The sequence below is a fragment of the Camelus bactrianus genome, chromosome 1, assembly GCF_048773025.1.
Source record: "Camelus bactrianus isolate YW-2024 breed Bactrian camel chromosome 1, ASM4877302v1, whole genome shotgun sequence".
Classification (NCBI taxonomy): Eukaryota; Metazoa; Chordata; class Mammalia; order Artiodactyla; family Camelidae; genus Camelus; species Camelus bactrianus.
In genome coordinates, this window is record NC_133539.1 from 92,395,808 (window position 1) to 92,423,429 (window position 27,622).

General features: G+C 42.8%; 2 protein-coding genes across 5 annotated transcripts in view; one reads left to right on the forward strand and one right to left on the reverse strand.

Moving 5' to 3' along the window:
* Positions 1–1,254: 1,254 nt before the first annotated feature.
* Positions 1,255–15,121, forward strand: SSR3 (signal sequence receptor subunit 3). 2 transcript variants are annotated; one of them, XM_010952023.3, is made up of 5 exons: positions 1,261–1,490; positions 2,753–2,879; positions 7,180–7,278; positions 11,440–11,571; positions 12,652–15,121. In XM_010952023.3, the coding sequence occupies exons 1-5, from the start codon at positions 1,358–1,360 to the stop codon at positions 12,716–12,718; spliced, it is 558 nt and encodes a 185-aa protein (XP_010950325.1). In that variant the 5' UTR covers positions 1,261–1,357; the 3' UTR covers positions 12,719–15,121. The 2 variants fall into 2 exon arrangements, with proteins under 2 accessions (XP_045370459.1, XP_010950325.1); XM_045514503.2 differs by lacking the exon at positions 7,180–7,278 and having other exon boundaries at positions 1,255–1,490.
* Positions 15,122–18,647: 3,526 nt separating this feature from the next.
* Positions 18,648–27,622, reverse strand: part of KCNAB1 (potassium voltage-gated channel subfamily A regulatory beta subunit 1) — a 344,031-nt gene continuing 335,056 nt past the window's right edge. For all 3 annotated transcript variants that reach the window (XM_045514502.2, XM_010952021.3, XM_010952022.3), the window contains exons 13-14: positions 24,532–24,620; positions 18,648–20,401 (exon numbers count right to left, since the gene is read on the reverse strand). In XM_045514502.2, the coding sequence (XP_045370458.1) occupies positions 20,312–20,401; positions 24,532–24,620 (179 nt within the window). In that variant the 3' untranslated portion in view covers positions 18,648–20,311. The remainder of the gene's footprint in view (positions 20,402–24,531; positions 24,621–27,622) is intronic.

A 27,622-nucleotide genomic window follows, 5' to 3' on the forward strand; every position in this document is an offset into this window, starting at 1 on the left:
TAAAATACTTTTAGTTTTCTGAAAAATTCACTAGATGGTCTATTTTTTCACTCATTTGGCTGTGACTGGTGAAAACCTCTGGCTTTGGGGAATACTTGCTGTAGGTAATCAAAGGATTTATAATGCAGGAAAACTCATTGTGGTATCTATCTATATAGAGAATAGGTTGAAAAAGCTTGAAGACAGAAAGCTCCATTAGAATGGAAGCTGTGGAGGTCGATTACAATTTGGATAAGGTGGGAAAGACAGATCTGTAAGTCTGTTGATAAGGAAGCTGGATGTTGAGGACCTTTCGTCTGATGTCAGTAGATGAGAGAAGCCTTTGTCAAGAGTGAAGTGGCTGAGCATTATTTTTTGAAGAAAAAGTGATAAATTGATGAGTTAAAAATGTTATCTAGTTGTTTTACTGGGCATACTCAATTTTCTGAGCTTCAGAGGAGGCCTCTCTAGCCAACATATTGTTTTTACTTAGTATTATTTTCTTTAGCATGGCTTTGGAGACCACATTATTTCAACGAAATCTTTAAATAAAAGTGGAGTAATTTGTAAATGTATTGGTCACATGTTAAATAATTTTTGTTCAACAATAAGACCATAAGTTACATCTAAGTAAGAGTGCCTTCTTATTTTTCGTACAAAGTTACCCTGTTATTTTGTTGAAAAGAGCCCACTCCCCGAAGACCAGCATTATTTATTGGTCTTTCACCCTCAAAGCTGTCCCCGTTTTGCATTTTGTGCTGCAAAATGGGGACAATGATGGGCATATCATAGGTTTTTGAGGATCTTTAACGGAATGATGGATGTGTAAAGAAGGGGCTCTACACATATTAGCCATACTTATCTTTCTCCTCTTCCTCTTCCAATGCCCCAGTTCTGGGTACACACAGAGCAGGCTAACCACTCGCTTCTTGAATGAATGACCGTATGACTCGGGGCCAGAAGAGCTTCTTAACTTTGCAACTTCAGTGACTTGGAAAGTAAGAGTCTTATCAGCATCTGTGAAGTGGAATGTCAATAAAGTTTTGTTTATTTTAAAAAAGCACCCAGTAAACTACAAAGCCCAGCTTTCCCCTGGAAACCGACGAGTCACGTGGCCTGCCAGGAACCCGGAGGTCTTGCCGGCTCGCCCAGTCACGCCGGGAAACCTACGTAGCCACGCCGGGAAACCTACGTAGCGGCGCCGGACTGGCCAATCCTGGGGAAGCTTGCTCCGCGCCGCGCGGCGCCGGGTCCCGCCTCCGCGCGCTGCGCTGACGGGTCATTAGCGGATAAGGCGACCGCGGGGGCGGAGCAAGTGGCCTCTGCCCGGCTCTGCGCCCGGCTCGGCCCTCTCTGTTCGCGGCTGTGGCTCTCTACCATGGCTCCCAAAGGCGGCTCCAAGCAGCAGTCCGAGGAGGACCTGCTCCTGCAGGATTTCAGCCGCAACCTGTCGGCCAAGTCATCAGCGCTCTTCTTCGGGAACGCCTTCATCGTGTCCGCCATCCCCATCTGTGAGCGCTTGGAGCGAGGCAGGCGGGGAGGCCGCGGCGGGTCGGGCTGGGCGGGGACGTGGCAGGGCCGCGTGGACCGGGGAGGCGTGAGCCGGGGGCCGCGGCGCGCGGCGCGCGGCCCGCGCCCTCCCCGTCACCAGCTCGCCCCGGACTCGGGGAAGCACGTAGCCTCTGTGGACCTCAGTCCGGGATAGTGGTGGGCGGCATCACAGGAAAGTCACTGTGGCGCATTTTAAAAGTACGCTCGCTGGTTCCGGGGCCCCAGTTCTGGAGACTGAGTTACTCATTCTGGGATGGCGGCCCCGAATCTGTAATAGAGCCCACACCCGGGTTAAGATCTTCTGGTGCTAATAACACATACATATCGCCTGCTATTTGCTTTTTTACCCCCCACGCAACTATCATTTGCTGTTATGAAACCTTAAACTTACTTCATTGCTTATTTTGGAAAAACTCGTTATGAATTAAGGTGGAGACAGGTGCTCATTAACCCTAGCATGGAATTACAAGTGTAACTTGAGGAAAACCGCTTCACACTGAACTTCATTTTCCTAATTTGACCAGAGCGGTTGGGCCAGTGCCAACGGCCCACAGTCTGCCATGTTTAAACTTTTTAATAATCCTGTTAGGGCAATTCTAGAATTCTGACTTGGATGGAAAACCTTTGCAGACTTGGTGGCTAAGGTGGTTTTAGAGCTCAGAGTTCCCGAATGTGAATTTCCTCTTAACTGCATAGCTGCACTGTGGTTGGGCCATCAAATCTAGATGTTTTTTTTTTTTTTTTCGGCCTTATAAACGCAGCGTGCAGTTCGCGTGCTGTGGAGCCTTGGGTTTCACTGGCCGCACTTAGCACAGCCTTGATTTCAGATACCAGCCACGTCAGCATGTCAGCTCTCATTTGGGACCGCACGTGGCGTTTTGGGGTGGACTGTAATTAGCGTCATAGTACCCTGAAGAATGGAATTGGAAGTCCGAATCGTGATTTTGTTGAGCTAGAGTTGTTCCCATTTTAGAAGAAGCAGAAATCTCATCATGGGCTAGTAATAGGAAAGTTAATGTTTTCCAGACGTTCCGAACTGGAAAAACTTGAGACTGACTTTTTACTGGATGTCACAGATCTGCAGTTCCACTTACACTGTATGGGATTCCCTAATCTGGGCTGTATTTTACCAAGTTTAGCTGTAATTAATTCAGCAAGCCTTTGTAACTGGATGGTAATGTTTTGTTCCTTTTTGTACCCTCCCCCCTTTATCTTAATTCAGGGTTATATTGGCGAATATGGCATATGGATCTCGTTCAGTCTGCTGTTCTGTATAGTGTGATGACCCTAGTAAGCACTTACTTGGTAGCCTTTGCATACAAAAATGTGAAATTTGTTCTCAAGCACAAGTAAGTATATTTCTTAAGTGAAAGTTTTTATGTATTGTATTTTTATATGGTAGGATGTCTTCTTAAAGACTATTTGTGTATGTGTTGATTTCAGGGAGCATTTATTTGGGGTATATATGTATGTATATTTTGGGGGGAAGGCATATTAATGGCATGAAGGAGTAGCAACTAACCGAAAAGCAGAGACAGTGCTTCTAACCCTGCTGTGGAAGTGGATATTGAGGGTGAAATTAGAGCACTTATGTACTAGCCTTTGTCATGGGGTTCAGGAAAACAAACCCACCAAGTAAATTAACATTTCAGAAGCCAAATGTTATTCTTCTGGAAAGAATTGTTCTGGGATCTCTATGTAGTATTTTTGGATGTGAAAGAAGTGGTCTTTTTTTCCTTTTATTCAACTCTGATATTTTTAATGGTAATTACATATTCTTGTGAGTATACGAAAATGTAAAAGCTTACAATATTTCCTCTTTTAAGATCACACATATAAAATATATCATTATTTTAAACAATAGCTTTTGGAGAAGAAAACTCCAGCCTCAGCACAGTAAATTTATACATTAATTGTAATCAGTTATCCACTCTGGTTTCATAAAGGTTAAAGTCGGGGAACCATCTGGATGTAAGGAAAGGTGGTAATATTCATTGTTTCATAGTGCCATGGTCCCATGTGAAGCGGATATAAATTAATGTTCAGTTGGAAAAGGTGCCTTTTGAGGTTGCTTTCAGGCACACTTTGATACTTGATTCAGGATAGCTGGATATTTCTTGGCTTCAGTGGGGCCTTCTTGGTGCTCTGTTTCTTTGGAAGTACTTTCTTAAAGGCAGTTGAAATTTTGCTGAGACTTGAAGTACCAGTGTGCTTTGTGTGCACATTGTCTTTTCATTTCCACACTTCCTACTCTTGGGACAGTCTGTGCTTTGATTTCTGTAGCAGTCTCCATCGAGTGTCTTCAAAACAAAAGCTTAGGGCCCTGCTTGCCATGCATTTGGTAAAGCACATTACTCTGCATCATCCATACATCAGCCATATGAGGTGCAGGAATTATTCTTGTTTTATGGATAAAGAACATGTATTCATTCTATCTGCCTTCATCTTATCCTGTCACTCTCCCAACAACTCATCATGGCCTTCTCTTCTCTAAATGCGTTAAAGCCAAATTCGTCCAGGCCCTTGGAATGCAAGTCCTCTGCCTCCTACCAGTTTGGCCCCGTCTTTCAGGATTGTGCCTCAGCTCTTCTGACTCAGCCTTCGGGTCATCCTTTGAACATGACTTGTCCCTTCCCTCATTTAGAATCATCTCCCTTTCTTACCCTTCTTACATGTCTGTTATTGCAAGACTTAGGAATCTTTTCCAGAGAAATCCTTCCTGTCTTTATTGTTCCTGTTCTGGTGATGAGGAGTAGAAACACCTTGAGATCATCTCCGTTAACAGGGGTTTATTGTAAGGAGGCCAGAAATTGCCTCAGCAGCTAAAAGGGGCTTCAGGAGCTTCTCCACTGTCGTTCTGGTCCCTTAGGAGTCCAGGTGGTGCGTGACTGTTGCTAGAGCAGCTAAATCCTGGTGGTCTTGGTGGTCTTCCTGCTTGGCAGCCCCTCTTCACCAACTGCCATTCCAGGATTCAGCCTGTCTTGGCCTCTGCTGTCCTGGGCTGTCTGTCTTATGAGGCATGGTCGCCTGTGGGTAGCGAGGCCCTCAGAGGTGGGCATTTTGCATGACCCATCCTCTGTGATCCCCTTGGAACTCAGCCCCTTTGGGACATACCATTTTTCACTCACCTTTTTGGAGTCAAAATCATGTTCTTTTTCCTCATTTCTACTTCCGGCTTCTTGAGGACACTTGCCACATCTTTTGTTTATTTCCCTTACCATAGTTAATGGTGCATTTAATTTAGTTCAGTAAGATTTCAGTGACCTACTGACAATGGATGCTATGAGTGGACTTTTTAGTCATAGTTTTGGTGTAATACTAAGTTACATCATCAAAACTCCTACAGTTTGTCAGTATTATTAAGGCTTCAAGACCCAGCAAGATGCTGAGTGTGGGTAGGTATTGGCAGTAGAGAGAAAATGGTTGCAGAGTCAACAGTCTGGACTCCAGTCCCAGCTCTGCTGCTCTTAAGTGCAGAGCCTTGGGCATGTGTTTTACCTTTTCACATGTCAGATTCCTGAGCTATAAAATGGGGATACCAGTGGTACCTCGTAGGATGTGAGGATTAAACACGATAGATGCGACGTGGTAAGCATGGTGTCTGACACGTAATAAATGTTTGTGTGTAGTACTGGAGAGGTTGGGGGTGAGTGTGTTTTTATTTTTTAAGGTGGCATGATTTTAAAATGTTTGCAAACATTTTTTATTATCTCAGTTGGCTGAGTGCTGGGCCCCTGGAGTGGCCTCTGTCTTGTTTTAGAGCATTCAGCACTGAGAGATATTTGTTTTCTAAAAGCACTGAGGTGGAGGATAGGGCTTCTTGAGTTGTAATAAGCCCGCAGTGTGGTTGTTAATGCCTCTGTTAGGTGAGTATAGAATTTTAGACCTGGGAGAGAAATTAACTAGTTATCTGATTCAGTCTCTTCAGGAAGATTGTCATGTAGACAGATGATTGACTATTTGTCCTAGAGATGCTTAGAACCAACTCTTTAAAAAATAGCTTATTCCTGGGCCCTGACATTGGGAGAGGTATGTGGGTGTATTTTTTTCCCCACCTCTATTTGGCCAAGAAAGGTTTTTGCTGTAAATCATGTCCATTTCTTACCAATTGGCCAGCTTATGTAAAGTTCAAGAAATACTTAATGAGTGCCTGGGGTCTGCTAGAGGGGTTCAGAGTTGAGAGTCTCTGCCCTGCAGAACAGGGAAAAAGCTCTGAAGTCAACTGAAGATGGACATTACAGTGTCTTAAAGTATCTCTTGAAAAACAGCTGTCTGCCCCCTTAGCTGCCTTTTTCTTTAAATTTCAGAACTTCTTTTCTTTCATTTATTTTTTTAGACAAACTGTATTTTCCTCCTTCCAGTTATCAATTTGTGGAAAAGTACATTAGTTGAAGCTGACTAAAGGTATTCTTTGTAACAATGTCAGTTCTAACTTGACTCTAAAGTGAGAGGTACAGATGGAGACATAGGTAAAACCAGCCCAAATTCGTGCTTAATTTGTATCCCAGAAGCTCACGTGGTTGAAGAAAGGTTGAAAACTTTTTCATTAAATGATCTTGGGCTTTTCAAGAATCCATTCTGATTTTTCCAGTTTTCCTCAGTTCACTGCCCGGAACTAAACATAGCTTAGTAATGAGGGATTGCTTAATTGAACATAGATTGAACAGATTCCTATCTCAGTGTTCCACATCCTATAGCTTTTAATACATCTCAGTGTTATATTGAATATTTTCGTATTGGGACTTTGTAGGTAGTTGTTATGTTTTGCTTGTGATCAGTTATTACTTTCATATTTATGACTAATCAGTTTCTCCTGTATTATGAAGAATAAATCATGTTGAATTTAAGTGTCTCATCTTTGGGAAGCTTTTTGTATTTCATCATGTGTTAAATTTGCTCTTTGACTAGCGATCCCATCTGATAAAACTTACCTTATAGACTTTTTGAGGAGAGTATCATTTTTTTCTTTATCCAACTCATCAGATCTAAAGATTCTGATCTGATTTCTTGAATAACACTTCCAGTCTGTCTCTGGCTGATTCCATGTTATCTTTTGGTGCAACTCTCAAACTAGTGAGTCATTTAACTTAAAGTGGTGTGGTCAGTCCTTGGCCAAGTGGTATTATTATTATTATTTTCTTTTAGTGAAATTTCCCTTTGGAGTAGAGTTAAAAGCATTACTTTAAGATATTACAGCCATTAATTCTCCTTTGTTTTTTAAGCCTAGTTTTCTCTCCTGTTATTTGTTGGAATTGAAATCATGTGTCATTTGCTAATGCCTTATCAAATTTATTTATGGAACAGTTGGATTGTGGGTTAAAACAAAGTAGAGCTATAGTGATTCATAATGAAATTGTGCTAATAGCATTTGACTTTTATTTCCATATTAAATACCTAAACTTTGGAAAGTTCTCCCTCTTAAGCAGAAATCCAGACACATCACTAATAAACCACATCTTGGAACTTTCTTGAACTCCCTCTCTTTTGGCCAGTAGAGTGTAATAAACTTGGAACTTTCTGTCCAGCTTATTTTCTTGAAATGTAAAGTACCATACAGTTGCCAATACAAAATACGAGTACAGAGTGTTTCTGAGAGCGTGTGATGTTCCGTCCTGGAGTGTGTGGAAACCTCTTTTCTTTTCCTTCCAGAGTAGCACAGAAGAGGGAGGATGCCGTTTCCAAAGAAGTGACTCGAAAACTTTCTGAAGCTGATAATAGAAAGATGTCTCGGAAGGAAAAAGATGAAAGGTTTGACTCCCTACCTAAAGTGTTCGTGGTAGTCAAAAGGGGGGTTATTTATGGAAAAATAAGTTTTGGGTTTCTGCTTAGACAACGTGCGTTTAGAATTGTCTGAGGAAAACAGAAAAGTGTTGGTGTTGTAGCAGTCATGGTAATGGGAATAGTGACAGTTGGCTTCTTGAGTTCTTATCACTGCCGGATGCTTTTCTTTGTGCTGTACCCCGTACATTTCTTCCTCCGAAGAGCCTGATAAGGTAGGTGGTGGTGTTATCTCCACTGCAGACTGAGGAACCTGAGGTACAGAAAGCTTGGGTCCCTTGTCCAGGGCCACAGGTCAGCGTGTGGGAAATCCAGGACAAGAACGGGTCGGCCTGACTTGAGAGCTTGTACTCAGCTGCTCTGCCAGGGTTTAGGAGCCTGCAGAGCTGTGTCCAGTGCTGGCTCCGCCGCTTGACAGCTGTGCGACCTTGAGGGGGATCCCTTGACCTGTCCGGGTCTGAAGAGTTTACATTGTGTTGTGTGTTCCCATTTTGAGGCGGGGGTGTTCCTGCTCCTGAGCCTCCCTCGGGACATCTAGTTCTTGGGTACCTGCAGTGTTTGGGGAAGAGAATTAGGTTTGTTCCCTGTTGCCCAAATCTGGGTCACATTTCTTAGCCCCACCCCCCATTTTTCTTGCCAGCTGCTGCTAGAAGCCTAATGAGCAGTCTAACGTCTGAGTAGAAGTGTCTGAATGATTGAGTAAACTTGTGCTTAGGAGTTGCCAGATGGTTTAATAGAGTCATCAGTCGAGGCTGTTTTCATGGATCTTAGGTTTTAAGATCTACAAGGTGCTTTGTGAAATGGAATTTTTATCCCACTCTGCTCTAGAAAGACTTTGTGGGGTCTTGAAATATTAACTTGAATATGAAGCAAAGCAGTACAATTTTAAAAGATCAGAAACCATTTAAAAGTAAGACAAGGTGGATGAACAAGGACCTCAGAGTTAGTTACAGCAGTTGAGCACCAAACTCAGCTCTGAGCTTCCAAGCGTCAGGGGAAGCATCTGAGGTCAGCCAGCTTTCACTGTCGGATAAGAAGCAGCACGCAAGTCCTTCTGAAAAGAAACTTTCCTGGCGCTGAATCTTGGATGCACTTTATCAAGTGGATCCTTATTTAAGGGACACTGAGTAACTTAATGAACAGTGTCTTCTACAGTGGTTTTGGATAGGCACCAACACATTATTGAAACGATGATCTCCTGTGGATCTTTCATAAAACTGAAGGCACAAATTAAATCATTACAGTGAAGGCCTTTTTTTAGGCAGTGGTTTTAAGGAGCTCTGGCTCTGCATAGCTTTTTTTTTCTTCTTAATGGAGATTGAACCCAGGACCTTGTGCATGCTAAGTATTCATTCTACCACTGAGCTATTTCCCTCCCGCCTCTGCATAGCTTTTTGATTGCAGATTTTTGTGGAGGGGTAGATGTTAGAGAATCTAGAATACTTTCTTTTAGCCTTTTTATTGGATTACAATGTTTATTGTAAATCAGTGGTTCTTAAATTGGAGTGCACATCGTAGTTCCCCATAAAATGCTTATAGCTGTCGCAGGTCTTACAGGTTTGGGGTGATTAATTATATCAGAGATGGCAAATGGGTCTCCCCTGCCCACTGCAGACTTGCCTGACTTGGTACGGCACTTGTTCCTGATCCTGGGATGTGTTTCAGAATCTTTCTCAGCATGGTATTCAGGTAGTCACTCCTAGTGGATCAGAGTTGGAATTGGGGATGAAACCTCTTTGCCATTGGCTGGACCAGATATTTCAAAGTAGGATGAAATGAAAGTTTGATTAATGCATTAAATGTAGAGTGTCAGCGGATTATAAAATTTCTGCTCTTGTCATCAGAAATTTATGCTGTTGTAATTCTCTCTCTAAGGCTGCACTGGATACAGTTGAACCCGGGTCTGTACTCATTACTGATGCTGATAACGTGGACCAAGACTCCCTTTTAGATCTAGCGTTTTTCTCCCTCAAAGGATTAGTTACTTCAGTGAGATTTAAGGCTTATCAGCATCTTTTTGTCCAGATGGGTATCTCTCAAAGTTCTATGTACAATTGTTTGGAATATGGACTACATGCCACTTGGAAACTGCTTTTCCATCCATCCAAGGATGGAAATTAGTAGAGGAGAGTCAGAGAGTCATTAACATTTGTTCCAGGATATGAGTGTTGTTTCTCCTTGACTTACCGACGGTCCCTCATTTAGTATTATCTGATTGTAATAGTTGTTGAATTTCGTTCCAACTTTTCTATTGTAGCAAGTGCTCCTTGGAAAAATGACTCCTTGGGAAGTGCTCTCCCAAATTAGGTTTTCTGCTGGTGAAGCTTTGGCAGAACCATTGCTGATGAGAGCATTTGGGGGTCCTGAACTTTTTTTGAAATAAACCAAGATATGGCTAGACTAGAAAAAGTTCTGAGAGCTGTCCGACAGTCCTGACTGTGTGTACCCTGATGTCACACATGGTCTTTGGGAGCTGGGATAACCTAAAGGATCAAGCCACTTCTTTCATCAGAAATGTCTTGAAGATGGTTCTGATTCAGGGCATGACAGGGAGTTAGGGAGAAGCGCTGTGATGGAGGTGAGATAATTTAATCATCAGTGGTAGAGGCATGCTGGTCTAATTAAGGAAGCTGTCTTCCCTGGGCCGTGAGCCAGAGTCTTAAAAACAGAGGCAGTTGTTCTGAGTGTTTTGTAGTATTAAACCGTGTTGGGACTGTGGATCTTTCTGGGTTGGTGTTTCTTTGATTGGTGTTAGAATGGTATAATGTATTAGTTCCAAGCAATATATATTTTTAAAATTTACATTTAAAATTCTCTGAAATCAGAAACTGTTTTATAGTTGATGGCCACATTTAATGTAATGACCTTCGCTTCTCCCAAACTTCACAGTGAATCAAAGATTTATTAAGTTGATATCCATAGAATCAAGGAGATATGGCATGTATGTTAGAGACCACAGATTTCTTCTGATGAAGATAAGGTGCTAATACCTTTCATTTAGCTCCTCTATAGCCACACTTGTTGACTTTGGATTAGAACGTCTGGAGAATAAAACATGGCAGTTATCAATAACATTAGCCATAGTGCTGTCCTTAGGATTAGTTGGGAGTACCATCTGGCCCCAGAGTATTTTTTATGGGTGGGGGAGCATCTGTGGCAATGACTTTCAACCTTTTTGATTACAACCCACTGTAAAAATATACATGTATATATTTTACTGTTTGATCAAATACTCTTTTACATACGCATGTAAATGTTTTACAGACCAATAATTATTATCCTGCTGTGTGTGATGCACTTGATACTTTTCTGTTCTTTCCTATTTCATTTTTTAAAAAGCACTGGTCTCAACCCACTCACTTATTTTTCTTGTGCATTGGAGGCACTCATTTGATTTCATATCCGACTATTACTGTTTTAAAAACTGCTTTAAAAAGTTAATTAACTGAGGAGAATAAAGACTCCCTTATTCACAGGCACTCTGAAACTTCCTGTGGCCTGCATAAAGAGGGAAAAAGAAAAGGTTGATACAGGACTAGTAAATTAATACAATATCATAACGAGTAAAGCAGATTAAATAAAAAGTAAACGGTTTTCACGGAAGTTAAAAAACCCTCCTAACGATCAAGCAGATTCTTTGCTTGAATTAAGTAAAGATGGATAAAGTTAGTTGCAGACAAGTCTGCCTCTGTGATGCCACAGCTAGCTTTGTCCTTGGGCTTGTCTTAAGGCGTAATATTGAAGACCGAAATCTGTAGACTCGATAGTCTCAGCCACGGCAGCGCTGTCAGGCTGCCCGTCATCAGATTTGTTTTTGGTGTGCACCTCGAGAAGAATGCCTGTCTTGGCTGCTGATGAAACCAAGCTAATTGCAATTACTCAGTCCCTTTCTCCAAAGCTCTCACTGCCTGACAAAAAGGCAACACACCCAGCAGTTGTTTTCTTCAGCCTCAATAAAGTGAAATATCTTTTTTAATAGAAAAAAGAGGACAGTGCTGACTGAATTTAATATTAAAAACACATTCTGACCAGAACACTTAAGGAAAAACTAATAATGAGCTATAGCCATGTGTAACTTAGAAATTTTAGTACATATTTAAAAACTGAATTGACTCATTTCTATGTCTACAGAATCTTGTGGAAGAAGAATGAAGTTGCTGACTATGAAGCTACAACATTTTCCATCTTCTATAACAATACTCTGTTCCTGGTCTTGGTCATTGTTGCTTCTTTCTTTATATTGAAGAACTTCAACCCCACAGTGTATCCTTTTGAGTGGATTAGCTTTTCTAGAAGTCTAGAAACAGTACTTCGTTTTGGTTTTGATTTGTCTGAGTATTTTAACGGTAAGAAAAACTGCACAGGGAGTCGGTCCCTTAAAAAGCACAGTGACCTTAGGCAAGTTTCTGGACATTTAAAATAAGGGCTTTTGGTTTGATTTGAAGTTCTTTTAAGTTTATACATTATGACTTCATGGTAAATAACGAGTAGTACAAAGCAGTCTTACACATATGATTGTGTATACCTGCCTAGTTAAAAAAAGTTCTAAGGAGCCAAAGCAAACTTGCCTTCTTTGATGGCTCCTGGCATAAGTCCTGTGTCTGCTGGTATTTGGGGGCTTTAGGGTTGGTTGGAAAGCCAGTGTAGTTAAATTGGCACATCTCATAATAGCTTAACAGTGTTTCAACTACTCTTAAATTGAGCTTTTGGGCAAGAATGTATCTTCTCTTGTTAAGGTAATTTATTAAAGGTGTTATCCAAGAATGTGCAGCCAAACTTTTAACAGTTGGAGATTTTGATGTAATAACGTGTCAGACACCCTCTAATATGTATCTTCTGGGAATACTGGGGTGGTTTGCCCCAAACAGTCCAGTCCTGAGGCTGAGAGTGGCTGCAGACTTGCAGAACCTCCTTGCTGTTACAGGCCAGCTGTAGCCCAAACACTGATGGACAGGGGAGACTTATTTTCCCTTCGCTCCTGAGGTGGGGGTGGGCTGGGGGTGGGGGTTGGGAAATCAGGTCTCCTCTTCCTCCCCTCGTTCTTTGATCAGCTCTTTTCCTGAAGGTTAGAATGCAATTCAGATGTTTGCTTTGTGGTCATGTGTTCTAGGTTTCTGTTTCAAGTGTTTTCTTTTTAAAATTGGAACACATGTCCTGTGAATGTTCTTCATTCTTTATAGTCTTCTCTCTTGTAAATTGTATTTGCAGACAATGGGACTCCACATTGTTGTCATACAGGGTGTCAGGAGGGAAACAGTACGTTTCAAAGAGATGGATTCTTTTTGTTTTGTTGGAAATCCAATTTGGAGTTCTTGATTTTTCCTTAACATTGAATTCTTACAGAAACTACATTTTGTCCATAAGTGCTTCCTCAGGCCTCATCGCCCTCCTGTCTACTGGCTCCAAGTAGACCGTGTCTGCTTCACAACCCCCCCGCCCTGGCTTTGTATCTATGGGTGGCCTGTGGTGTACGGAAAAGTAACAGGGTGGTCAGGGTGGGAGACACACAGGATGTTTTTATAAGTCTGGAGTTTGAGGGTTTGAAAAACCTAACAAAATGTAATTCAGTATTTGTTTATTGGCTATTTTTTTTTTTTGACAGATTGTTGAAATTAAATGAATTGAAAGGGAAATTCAGAGTACCAGGACGTTTACTAAAGGCAAAAAGTGTTGCAATGTGTTATAATCACAAGAGGAGAAAATAACTTGTTTCCTTGATTTGTCAGAGGTCACAGTAACCTGGACTGAGCTGTTATTATTTATAATAGTAGCAAGAAGTTAATAACTGGTTCTGTGTGTTCCAAGCACAATATTACAAGTTTTTTTGAACCATAAATGCCAGGATGAATCCTCTCCGTCTGAGGGATTAAACAAAAGCTTCATGTTTGCAAGTCTCGGAACTTGTGATTTGAAAAAGCTCAAAAACATGGTTTCTCCATCTTGGGGAAGAGAAACTTAGGGAAAAGTTGTTCTTTTTTTTAAATGAAGAAAGGCAGCCAAAGTAATGACCTAAAAATAGTGCTCAGGCATGTGAGAGTTGTCCTTTGGTGTTAAAGCACACACTGTTCAGCTCTGTAGCTTTGGCCCTGGGAGTGTCTGGGGAGGTTAGCCTGACCCTATCATGTTGGTTTGACCTGTTAAGAGAATGGAATCATTGTTTTCCTTGACCAGGGTCTCACATCATTGGAGGAATGTTCAATGAGAACCTCTTTCCTGAATATTGATGTGTAAAAGACCAAAGTTATTTTTGTGATCTTAGTTCTGGAACTCTTAGGAACTCTCCAAGGAATTACAGTGGTTTTAGCACTGGTCAGCATTTTTCCGAGGACTTTCATAAATTTGACTGAAGTCCCTAGACTCCCATCAATAGTGAACAAAATACTGACCTCTTCAGTCTTTGTGGGTCCAGCCAAGAGCAGGCCCTTGGCATTGTCTAACCAGTGTGTTTACAGATAATTATTTTTTCTGTATGCCATGATTTGAACAAGTTTGGGAAGCTCCTCTTGAACCTGTATCACTTAGGAGGTTATAGACCCACAGCTGATACTCCTTTTAGCTTTTGACCACATCTAGTAATTTTCCACAAGCAGTACCTCAAAGGAAATACATTCCTAATTACTAATCGTAACTTGAATTTTTTTGGCTTCCACATCTAAATTTAAGATGAATGTCGCAAGTAATATTTGTTGTTTATAACTTTATAGAAAGTTATTCATCAGGAGTTCATCTTCCACTTCCATGTTGTTGGATGTTTTGAGAGGTCACATCAAGAACCTGGAAGGAGGACAGGCCAGAAGTACATTTGCACAGTGACCCAGATCATCATTGTCTTCAGCTGAGGATTAGAGCTCATCATTGCTTCTAGAAGTTTGCAATTCTTTACTTTTCTCTGGTACATTATTATCTGTGTGCCAGCACTTGGTAATCGAGTGAATGCGAAAGTCAGAAGAGATACACTGCAACATAGTGTAGCACATAAATTTATTTTTATTATGTTTTAACTTTTTTCTCCATTGATTAGTAGCTGGTCAGTGGTTTGATGGCATGGAGTTTGTGTACCAGATGCATTTGCGTATTTGACAAATGACTATTTGACAAACCATCAGTGTCTTCTGTTTCTTACTAGAGCTGGGCCAAGTAATTTTTTACCTGTAATCTTTAAATTGCAGGTAAAAAATTGCCACTAGATGGCGGTGCCTGTACAGATGGGGGTAAAAAAATGCCACCATACTTATTATGATCCAGTATACCTGAGGTGGGCTGGTGAAGTAGGGGCATCAGCTTCCTATTTTTAATAGAGTGTCTCTTGAAATAGAAAGTTGAATAATTTTGTAGAAAAGTAAGGAAGCAAAGTTTGGTTTGGGTCCTGAATTTTTCTTACAGGTTCTTTGGTTTTTAATCCTGATAATGGTTTCTCATTTTCTACACTGTTAGATGAATTTCTGTGCGAAAGTTTGAGACATATACTTATAGTTCTGCAGTTTTAATTAAGGATTTACTGAACCAGCGCTTTGCTCTTTGGAATTGCAGACCCCTTCCCCCAGCATGTTCCCCATCATGTAGAAAGGCTGTGTGGCACACAGAATTATGATGTGCTGGATCTGGTTTAGTTAGTAAAAGCTTCCTGGAGAGTTTTTATCTTAAAAATACCCTGTAGCCAACAACAGTAAAATAAAAGGGGTTCTGCTATAATTGGGATTCAGAGTGATTGAATTCTTGTTTTTACACCCCTTGATAAGCGTTGGAACATTTTACATTTCCCTATTTCTAGTTTCCTTGTTTATAACTTAATAAAAATTTTGGGTTGAAATTATTCTTCGATTGAAAAGTTTACTGGTTGACCTATCTGGTGTATTATTCTAACTTGGATAGAATAATTTGAAACAAGGTTTGAAGTTAACTAAAATGCAGAGGTTGGATTTATACCCAGAATTCTTATGAAAGGTCTTGCTTGTTAAGTATCATTAAGCTTTGCTTTGTAGAACTTCTATTTTCCCTAGACTTCTTTATAAGAACCATGTGATTAAGTACGTCATCTTTAGTACATAATTTCACGTTAACCATCATTTGTTTCCCACACATGTAAATGCACATTTTTGTAGTTACTGATCAGATGTTTGTGTGGCAACGACAGGCTGATGCAGCTGTGTTACAGAGCAGAACGCTAGGCCTCTGCCAGTGTGCCTGCTATGCTGTCCTGCCCACCCAGTGTGTGTTTTCAGTGTGCCTGCCAGCCACTGCCTTTTCTGGAGACACAAAGGAAAGCTGTACGTAGACGTGTGCATACAGAGAGAACCAGCCTACAGGTAGGTCTGTTCAGGCCGTAAGGGGGTTATCTCCCACCTCCTTGGACTCCTAGTCGTTGAAGACTAGAGGGTCTTCTGAGTGGTTTTGACTTTCATGGAGGTGGTTAGAGATGAACTTCTCATTTGCCTTTTGTTGCATTTCTCTGACCTTTCCTCCTGAATTTGGATTCATATCCAAGCTTTTTTAACTTAAAAAAATCACAAACACTTAAACTTTTTCATAAAACTTTAAAGCTAAAGAAGAAACCATCCCTCAAAGAGCACTGGACTGGAACACCAAGGACTTGGGTTCTAGGCCTGGTTCTGCCATCAATTGTCAGTGTGAGTTTGGGCGAGTCCTTTCATCTCAAGTTTGGTTTCGTCATTTGCAATAAGGGGTGGCATCAAAGGTGGCTTAAGGCCCCCGGAAGCCCTGACATCTATCTAGTGACCCTTGGCGCACACTATGGATGAAGATGAAGTGACAGTTCTTAAAGTGGGAAGCCAGGCCCAGAGCTTCTAGTTTTCATTTCCCTTGGCTGAGGCATCAGTATGTGGCTGGCTGCCACCCAGGTTACCCTTTGGAATGGTATGTTCTCTGCCAAAGAATTCTTTCCGGAAAAGGAGAGAAATTGAGAGTACATGGAAATTTTTCTTGAGGATATAACTGAAATGTATTAGTCTAGTATATTTACCATGACAGATGATGTATATATAAAACCAGCTATTCCCATGGCCAAGCAGTAATGTTTGTATTTGATTTTAATTTGTAGATTCTTTTAAATGAACTTGAGAAGCTTTAACTTTAATACAGAATATTTGTAAAACCCAAAAAGAAATGTCTTTAGTAGCTAGTCATTTTGTCCACTAATAAGAGAAAAAAAGTTTGGGTTGCAGTTTAAATCTTTTGGTAAAGCTATTTCTGTAAGGTATCATTCAGTGTAGCTTACCTGCTACTATAATTATTTATTTTAATTGAAGTATTGTCAGTTATGATGTCTCAATTTCTGGTGTACAGGACAATGTCCCAGTCATGCATATACATACATTAGTTTGTTTTCATACTCTTTTTCATTAAGTTATTACAAGATAATGAATATATTGCCCTGTGCTAAACAAAAGAAATCTGGTTTTCTTAATCTGTTTTTATATATAGTGGCAAACATCTGCAAATTTCAAACTCCCAAATTTATCCTTTCCCACCCACTTTCTCCCTGGTAACCATAAGATTGTTTACTATGTCAGCACATCTGTTTCTGTTTTGTAGATGAGTTCATTAAGTGCCTTTTTTTGTTTGTTTGTTTTTCTTTTAGATTCCACATATGAGTGATATATGTTATTTTTCTTTCTGTTTCTGGCTTCACTTAGAATGATGATCTTCAGGTCCACCCATGTTGTTGTAAATGGCATTGTTTTATGGCTGAGTAGTATTCCATTGTATATATATACCACAACTTCTTTATCCAGTCATCTGTTGATGGACATTTAGGTTGCTTCCGTGTCTTGGCTAGTGTATATAGTGCTACTGTGAACATTGGGGTGCATGTGTCTTTTCAAATTAGAGTTTCCTCCAGATATATGCCCAGGAGTGGGATTCCTGGATCATACGGTAAGTCTTATTTTTAGTTTTTTGAGGAATCTCTATGCTGTTTTCCATAATGGCTCCACCAAACTACATTCCTACCAACAGTGTAGAAGGGTTCCCTTTTCTCCACACCCTCTCCAGCGTTTTTCGTTTGTGGACTTTTAAACGATGGCTGTTCTGACTGGTGTGAGGTGATACCTAACTAGTTTTGATTTGCATTTCTCTGCTAATTAGCAATACTCAACATTTTTTATGTGCCTATTGGCCATTTGTATGTCTTTGTAGAATTGCTTGTTTAGGTCTTCTGCCCATTTTTGGATTGGAGGGCTTTTTTTATTAAGTTGTATGAGCTGTTTATATACTCTGAAGATTAAACCTTTGTCAATGGCATTGTTTGCAAATAATTTCTCCCATTCTGTAGGTTGTCATTTTGTTTTGCTTATGGATTCGTTTGCTGTGCAAAAGCTTATGTTTAATTAGGTCTCATGTCTTTATTTTTGCTTTTATTTCTATTGCCTGGGTAGACTGCCCTAGGAGAACATTGCTAAGATTTATGTCAGAATGTTTTGCCTGTGTTTTCTTCAGAGGTTTATCATCTTGTCTTACATATAAGTCTTTAAGCCATTTTGAGTTTATTTTTGTGTATGGTGTGAGGAGTGTCCTAATGTCGTTGTTTTACAAGCTGCTGTCCAGCTTTCCCAGCACCACTTGCTGAAGAGACTGTCTTTTCTCCATTGTATATTCTTGCCTCCTTTGTCAAAGATTAATTGACCGTAGATCTGTGGGTTTATTGCTGGGCGCTCTGTTCTGTTCCCTTGATCCATATGTCTGTTTTTATGCCAATACCATGCTGTTTTAATTAGGTAGCTCTGCAGTATTATCTGAAGTCTGCAGTATTGTCCAATCTGAAAGCTGGACTTCCTCCAGCTTTGTTCTTTTTCTTCAGTATTGCTTTAGCAATTCTGGGTCTTTTGTGGTTCCATATAAATTTTAGGATTATTTGTTCTAATTCTGTGAAAAATGTCCTGGGTAATTTGATAGGGATTGCATTAAATCTGTAGATTGCCTTGGGCAGTATGGCCATTTTAACAATATTGAGTCTTCCAATTCAGGAGCATGGGATATCTTTCCATTTCTTTAAGTCATTTTAAATTTCCTTAATTAGTGTTTTGTAGTTCTCCATTTATAAGTCTTTCACCTCCTTGGTCAGATTTATTCCTAAGTATTTTATTGTTTTGGATGTGATTTTAAAAGGGATTATTTCTTTCTTTGCCTGCTATTTCATTGTTAGCGTAAAGAATATAATTTTTTCTTAGGTTATTCTTACTACCTGTTTTATGGAGATGGAGATACTGCCTTATAATGAGAGGTCAGGTAAAAACTCTAATTGTGAGAGTAAATGCACAAATGCTTTTATTACTCTAAGCAAATAAATAAGTTGCAGTTCCAAATAGACAACTTAAGCTCATTATGCATATAGTAGTTCACTGACTATGCAATGAACAACTGAAAAGGGATCCATTTCCATCATTAATCTTACCCTCTTGGACAAAAAAAAAATCCCAAACTATTTCCCTATTAGAATACAGGTAATAGTAATCAAAAAGAAAATTTGTTGGTACTTCACACTAACATTTTAAGATTTAGAACTTAACCATAAAATACACGTCTGGAAATGATGGTAGAAAATAGCATTTTAAGTTGATAGTATATTTCTTCTGTAAGTCCCAAAGTGATTTCTGCATGGGGGCCAGAAAATTAAGTTAGAATTTTGTACATGCTCAGGTGTCCAAATAGAGTTATAGGGCCCTCCCCCTTCAACATACACCTTAAAAATGGAAAAGAAAAATATTTTCTCCCTTCTTACAGGTATATATGGTATACTCTCAGGTTTTCTCAAGTGGAATATTCATGAGGGTAGGTAAGCAAGAGTGGGAGGGCTAGATAGGCCTCAGCTTCTGAGAGCCACAAGGCCAGGTCCCTTTAATCCATGCAAAGAGCTTTCATGCATATAGTTTTTAAAGCACATAATGTGGTTATAGAATCAGGAAGTTCTTTAACATATGCTTTTCTTTGGGCTGGTTACTTCACCCAGCACATGCTGGGTAGTGACAACGTTTTTCACAAAGCCTGTGATTCACTTTCATGTTAACTCCTCAAAAACACCAGGCATTATACTGTAAAATCCCGGTGCTAATTAAACAGCAAACATTTGCCTTTCTGGATATTTTCAGGTTTACTTACAAAACTGAGCATGTGTATATTTATTTTTTAAAGCTCAAACATTTACACTTGCAGAAGCTGTGCCTACAAGCAGTCAAAAGTATAAAGCAGGTTTTAATAAAATATAGAAAAAAACTGAACACTTCATTGCAGATACATTGCATTCAAAGCTAAGCTTCCATAGCAGTGTGATTCTTCCTTTCATAGATTCACCATAGTCTTTCTAGATGAAAATTGGGCTGTTCATCCTTTCACCACCTCTCTGTGTAAATGGACATAACGTTATTAGAATCCTAGTAGACATCTGGGATAAACTGCATTACAGGGCCGTTTTTGAGGCCAAGCAACACTGAATATCTAAAAGGTAACAAAAGCAAATACCTAGGAGTTTCACTTTTGGTGAATGACATGTGAAAACTCTTGCTAACATGAATGTGAAAATAGGAAGAAAAAAAAAGTAAAATTGTTTCAGCTGATTCTCCCAAGCAAGACCTCTGCGTGAACTTAGCCTGCTCTTTCTGATGCACTCCACATTGCATCTGTGGATTTTGTTCATTTGAAAAAATAGGTCTGTACAGCCTTCTTTAAGTTATTCAATGCCTGACGGTACTGTGTCTTTCCCCCACCATATACTTTCCATTCCATAAACATGAGGTGTACAGAATAATCTAAGCAAAGGTGACTCTAGTCCAAGATAAGAAAATAGAATGGATTTTCCTGGTTTTGAGTTTCCAGATGTGTTCATAATTCAGGTGCACAGCGGTAGTGAAAGCAGACGCCTCAGAATCCAGGGACATGGGAGGTTGAGCAGCGGGCTGCGAAGTGGTTCAGAAGGCGGCTAGTGAGACGCCCTCCGTGCCGGTGCGGACCGCTGTTCGACCCATGCAGCGCCTGCAGCTCATGCAGCGCCTTAAGATCTGTAGTCCTTTTTGCTGTAGGGCTTGTTGCGCAATATGTTATCAATCTCATTTACCACGTGTGATGTCATCTTTGGGAGAACCTGAGAGCGTGAGAAGTACAAAGGCTGTGGTCAGTACCTGACGCCTGTTCCTTGTGCTCAGTATTCAGCAAAGCTGTCTAGACTTGTATACATTTATAAATGACCACTAGAATGTTACTTCCCCTGCAGACAGGAAGCTCCTTGAGTTCAGGGACCTTGTTTTGGTCATCCTGCATCTCCAGAGCCTGTCAGAGTGCCTGGCCCACAGTAGGTGCTCGTAAGTATTGGCTGAGTAAATGAGGGCTCATGGAAATATGGTGAAGGATGGCCACAGGTTAGATGGAATAGCAGGAGAAAGTGAGAAGTCTGTGAAATGGAGTGACGCAGGTGTAGAGGGAGTGGCAGAGGTGCGGGGAGGGTAGGAGTGTGGAAGAGTTGAGGCCAAGAGTTGGAAGACCTCGGGATGCCAGTTTTGGGAGTTGGGACTTTATTCTGGAGACAGTGGGGGAGCTCTCAGGACTTGCCAGCTGGGAGGGACCCCATCAGACACCTGATGAGTTGGAGGAGGTTGAAAGGGAACACAGGGCTTAGAAACACACTGCTGTCCTAGCCAGAGACACTAAAGCCTTAGCTAGACGGTGGTGGTCGAGTGGGAAGAGAGTGACTCGGAGAGACATCTGGGAGGATGATTGTGATTTCAAGACGCGGTGACTAAGAGGATATTGGTACAGGTGATCTGTTGAGACGAGCCCACAGGAGTAGTTTGGGGTAAAGTGTGTGAGTTGGAGGGGCCCTTGGGTGACCACGGAGGCAGCCGGAAGTGCAGCTGTGGAGCTTAGTGGGAGCGGAAGGAGAATCTGCGAGTCACGGGCACAGTCATGCTAGCTGAAGCCCTGGGGAAGGATGAGCTCACCTCGGGCTAGCTCGCGTTTACTGCAAGGAGTGGGCCAAGGGCACACACCACACCAGGAGAAAAGGGACAGAGGCAGACTTTCTTGCAGGAATAGTCTGACCCTGTGTGGAGACGGTGGTGAAATGCATCCACCATGGCCGAGTCTGCGGTTTTAGCCTCACCCTTCCCCTGCTGCAGTTGGACAGGGTGACCCAGTCTCCACTCAGTGGGTTTTACAGCTCCTTCCCCACTAGTTCTGGTACCTTTTTTTTTTTTTTTTTTTTGGTTCTGGTAAGATTTTCCTCTCTGAAGCTGAGGGAGCCTTTGGTTTCCCACCAGCTTTGGAGTCTCGGAGGATCTAAACGAATGTACTATTTAAAGAGAGACTGCAACAACAAGACCCAAGTCTCGAAACTGGACTTGTTGGACGTTTTTTGTCTAAAACATCCTAGGTTAGCCATGTGAGGAAAAAAATGCTTCATTCATTACACCAATACGAAAAGAGATTTAAACATTAGAAAAATGAAACCATAAAAGTACTAGAGTAAAACATGAAAAAAAATACATAGAGCTGCAAGACCTAAATATTCAAGAGAAGCCATATATCCAGAATTTTATGTGAAGTTGCCTAATTTCTGTTTTGAAACATTCTCACTTACTACAGATTACACAAACTTCCCACAAGCTAGCAATTTTGCAACCATGACTGGAATAATTGGAGCGGGGTGGGGTGGGTGAGGGGAGGTCTGCCCAGCGTGGCTGGGTCTGGTGGGTATTAGGAAGTCCTCCTGGGAGTGGGTCACTGTTGAGAGCTGGACCTTGGGGATGGAGCGGATCCTGTCAGGCTGATGTGGACACTGCCAGCAGAGGACCACTGTTACTTCTGGGGATTAGGATTCCAGGGGAGGTGGGGGGACAGCTTAGCAATCTAAAAATTCAGATGACAGCACATCCCTCCCCCTTAAACCCTCCAAAGGATTTGCTCCATGTAGAGCAGAACTCTGATTCCTCTAGTGTCCTGTGTGACCCGTCCCCTGCCTGTGTCCACTGCGGTGCACCTGCTGTCCCTTATGCTCACTGCACATTGGCCACACTAGCCTTAGGCTGGCGGCTCCTAGAAAAAGTCAAATGCCTCCCCATCTCAGGGCCTTTGCACTGCTCTTCCCTGTGTCTGGAATGCTCTTTCCAGGGTGTCTCACGTGCTGTGTCCTCCACTTCTCTTCAGAATACACATATCCCGGAGGAGCCTTTGGCAAGGACATGTCTAAAGTAGGCTCACTCATGTCCAGTTAGTCTCTACTATGTTCGCCATCTTTATTTACTTAATATCCCTTCTCATTTGAAATTATTTTATATGTTTGTTTACTCTATGCCTCTCCCACTGGACTATAAGTTCCTTGAAGTTTGTGTAATATCTTTCTGGTTTCCTGTGGTGTCCCCAGTGCCAGGTACAGAACAGGCTCTCAGAGATCTGCCAAATGAACTAGGGGATAGATTTCTTAATTCATTTTTTCTCAGGCAGCTGTGAGCTTTTTTTTTTTTTTTTTTTTTTTTTCAATGGAGTACTGGGGCTTGAACCCAGGACCTCCTGCATGCAAAACATGCACTCTACCACTAAGCTATACCGTGCCCTCCCCCCTACCCCCACCCCATGAACTTTTGAGGGCAGGGGCCTGTGTTTATCTCAGAACTGTCTGCCTGGCGTGGTGCTAGATACAGAGTAAGTACTCAGTCCATATTAGTGGAATTGAGATCACTGGATCGAATTTCAGTTTTTTGTGTATAGAGTGTTCCCCTATTTCCCACACATTATTGTGTAACCTTTGTCTATTCCCAGAGAATAAGTGACAATAAGAGAAGGCGGGCGGCTTTCATAAGAGGGAGCATTCTCCAGGCAGGGACGGGGAACCCTGCAATCCAGGAGGATTGTGGGCTGGGAGGGGTTCTCAGAAGCAGAGAGGCAGAGATGATCTCCCTTCTGCACAGCCCTGAGAGAGGAGGTGGTGGGGAAGGAAGTCTGCACCATTTCTCTCCCAACATATCCCAGGCCATTCTTCAAAAGGACTTTTAAACATTTTAAGTTGAATCAAGTCTGTCCCCACCTCCATCTGTCCCCTTGTTGGAGAGGTAACAGGTAAGTGCGGTGGACGGGGAAGAAGCTGTGAGACAGTTCTGTACCCAATGAGCAAGAGGGAAACACACAACCTCACCTGTTGGGGGCAGGTGATAGCTTTGGTGAGAGTCTAGAGTCTTGGGTGGGCTCACTCCTGGAGCCCCTCGCTGAGCTGAGAGCAGGGTGGGCTCAAGACTGAGGTGTGGCCTTTGGGGGACTGGACCCTGTCCTCCTCAGAACTCCCAGGAACATCTCTCTCCTACTTCTCCGAGGACAGCTGCAGGCTCCACCCATGACTGGCCATCCCCACGGGGTCGGGGGGGTGCCCGTGAAATTGCTGTCAGGGAGATAGAGTCCTACTATGGTAGTTCAAAGTAGAATTTTGAGCCTATTTCCCTTAAACGTGGCAAACATTCATTCAACAGATATTTCTTGAGCATTGACTAAGGGCCCATAGAGTATGGAAAGAACTGGAAAATCAGTGGAAAAGCAAGGAAGACACAGGTCTCTGACCTCAGGGAGTTCCAGTCCAGCAGTGGAGATAGGCAACTATACTGCACTGTCATGAGTGTTGTGCTGGGGATTCAGGATGTGAGGAGAGCAGAAAGGAGGGGCTTGGTACACTCTAGACTGACAATAAATATTCGTGGGAGAAACAAATGAATAAAGGGTGCATGAAGATGGTCCTAAGGCTACCACATTTCAAGCAGGTGGTTAAGCAGGCTTCTTCAGTGAGGCTGGGAACCCGGTCATCAGGTGTAACTTTGCTTGGGCCTTAGAATGCACTGTCCCACAGAAACAATCCTGAGGAATGGCCCAGAGAGCTCTCCTGTTAATAAGAAGACCCTCCTTGAGGGAGGGTCTAGCTCAGTGTTAAGACCCGTGCTTGGTGTGCGCGAGGTCCTGGGCTCAATCCTCAGTGCCCCCATTAAGGGGGAGAAAAGGAAGACCCCCTCTTCCCTGGATCGATGGGCTGTAAAAGTTCTGTTGCTTCTTGTGCCTTTGTCCACATTTCCCCTCCACCTCCATCTAGGAACAGGTAGCCTGTTCCCTGTATTAGGGGCTTCCACACACCTGTGACACAGTGAAGGACAGAGGTGGGGAGACACGGGACACTGCCTGGGGACACCTTCAAAGGCACCATGAAATTCCCTAGAATTGGTTGGAAAGGGCTGCAGTACTTGCCTGAATGGCACCGAGGTTTTCGATGAGTTGTTCGGGGGTGGATGATCCCAGGAGCACAGAGCTCACGCCCTCGTTTCTCAGGCACCAGGCTGGGAAGAGAGAGCACTGGGTCAGGAAGTCAAAGCCCTTCTGATTTTTGATGAGCTTGTAAACCCTATCCGTAGCTCCCGTTGTTGGAACCAACGCTTAACAAACTGTGGGAGGATGGGTGGTGTGCTCTGGGATGAAAAACCTCAGCCACACCCCCTGTTGTGTGGAAGACTTAATTGTGGGATTAGGGCTCCTCTGCCCCTACAACTGGGGCATACAATCCAGCTCTCCACCCAGGAACACATCCTTGTTCCTGAGAACACCTGGAACTGCTCACTGGTGGACGTCTGGATTCTTGTCTCCCTCTGTCTTTCCATCTCACTCGTGCGCTCACTCTCCCCTCATCTGTTACACAGAGTCCTTGTAGACCCTGGGTGTCTGGGGCTTCTTTTCCACTGACCTGTCAGCCCTCTCTGGCCCTCCTTCCATTTCTTCCTGACCTGAGATTCATCCTGTGTGGACCATCTCACCCTCTCACCAGCCCTCACTCCTCTCCGCCTCTCAAGCAACCTCTACCCTTAAACCCTCGATTCAGCCCCTGCCCCTCGCTCTCAGCAGATCCTTTGGCCTCCTCCTTTATGTAGAAAATGAAGTCCATCCTGTACAATGTTCCTTCATGCCCTGCTTGCCGACAGACACAAGTCTGCATTCCCATCCTCCAGTCTCAGAGGATACGGTGTGCTGTCTGCTCAAGGCCAAGCCACTCCTTTTGCCTCTTCTTGGACTGGATTCATCCATTCTTCCTCTCTCGTTCTTTCTCTCAATCTCCCGTATTTTTAATTTCTTACCATCCTCTTCCTCTTTACCAACAAAACATGCTCAAATTTCTCCCATTCTAAAATAAGCCGCCTTCATACCTGTGTAGCCACTGCCCACCCCACCTCTCCCGCCCTTCTTCGACTTGTAAGAGGCCAGTTTGGACTCCCTGCACCCCCCGCACATCCCAGTGCCCTTCTTACCATGCCAAATTCCCAGGACCCTCCCTGTGGTTAGAGGAGACTTCCCGGTTTGTGGCTGCCTGAAACTAGAGGTTTCCCTGGGCCCAAGGGGTCCATGTCTGCTGGATGGCCCTGCTAGTGCCCTCAGGCACTGCGGGCTTCTTGCTACTTACTATGCCTGTCCCTCTTGCATCCCCAGTCTCATTTGCTGGCATCACCAGCAACTTGGACTTCCTATCCAGAGACTGGGGAGTCATCCTCAGACACTGTCCTTTTCTGACCCCACGTTCCCTCTTAATTGCCAGGTCTAGGTGATTGTGCCTCCTAAATATTTCTCTAATTCAGTGGTTCTCAAATTTTAGCCTGCAGAACCTCTGGCATCTCCCAGAGGGTGTGTGCAACACCGATTCCTCGGTGCCGTACCCAGAGTTTCTGACCCAGGAGGGGAGGGGGGCTGAGGATCCACCTTTCTGATGAGCGCCCAGGTGCTGCCGCTGCTGCGCTTTTTTTTTTTTAAACCTTCATTGAGGTCAGATTGACCCATTTTAAGTGTACAATTCAGTAATTTTTCATAAGTTTATCAAGTGTGCAACCATCACCACCAGTTTTACAGAAACAGACTCACAGACATAAACACGGAGTGGGTAGAGGGGTGGGGAGGGATAAATTGTGAGTTCAAGATGAGCAGATGCACACTACTATATATAAAATAGACAGACAGCAAAGGCCTACTGTACAGCACAGGGAACTGTATTCAATACCTTGTAATGGCCTATAACAAAAAAGAATATGAAAAAATACAAAAATATATATGTATGTAACTGAACCACCATGCTGTACCCCAGCAACTAACACAACATTGTAAACCGACTCTATGCCAATTAAAAACCAGTTTTAGGACATTTCCATCATCCCAATAAGATCCTTGATGCCCACTCACAGTTAACCCCATTTCTATCCCCAACTCCAGGAAACCACTCATCTACGTTGGAAACCACTCATCTAAGTCCCCTATGGACTTACTGTTTCTGGACATCTCATCTAAATGAAATCATATAGCATGTCTTCTGTGTCTGACTTGCTCAGTGTAGTGTTTGTGAGGTTCATCCGTGTCATGGCATGGGTCAGCGTGTCACTTCTTGTGTCGCGGAATCGTACTCCAGTGTGGGGCTGCGGGGACCACACTGGAGAGTCACTGCTCTGGTTCCACCACCCACCGCCCTCATTCAGGCCCTCACCCTCTCTCCTGCACACATCCAGCAGTAGCTTCTCCAGATACAAATCTGTTCAAACCATTTGCCTGACCAAAGGTTCTTCAACGTGTGCCTGCCAGAATCCGTGTCCTGTGAGAGGAAGCGCTCACTTCGCACCCTGACGAACCTTACCAGGAGGCCCTCCTGTCCAGCTTCCTGCTTCCTCGCTCCCTGCCTTGTACTTTGTGTTCCAGCAGCCCTACGTGTAAATCCTCTCCCCCCGCCAGATGCCGTACTGGGTTTCTTCTCCTCAAGCCCTCGGCTCAAGCTGTCCCATTGGTCTGGAATATTCTTTTGCCTCCTCCCTTCCTTTGCCTCACTGATATCTGCTCTTCATTTGGGATTCCTCCTGGACACTGCCTTCTCCCCAAGTTCTTCCTTGAGTCCCAGGCTGGGTTGGGAGCGCCTACATTTACTTCCAAACCCTCCTGTGCCCTTCTCAGGAATTTTACTACCACACTGTATTAAAATTATCTGTTAAGTTCTTGACTCATAATGACACAGGAGGGAAGGGGGCAGGGCACAACCATTAAAAGTCAGCACCAAGATGGTGGAAGAGCCAACTCCCAGTAGACCCTAAGCTTCAATGTACACTCATTGAAATACAACAGCTGCTAAATGGCCCTCCCACAGGTGCCAGGACAGTTCCAAGGTTGACCATAAAAGGTCAAAAAGTGGGTGATGGCCCAGTTCCTGGGAATCCCAGCCCCTTCCTGAAAGTAGTTGGAGCAATCCTCCCACTTAGCGTATGAAGTTACTGAGCCCATAAATACTAACAACCCCACACCTCGTGGCTGATCTCATTTCTCC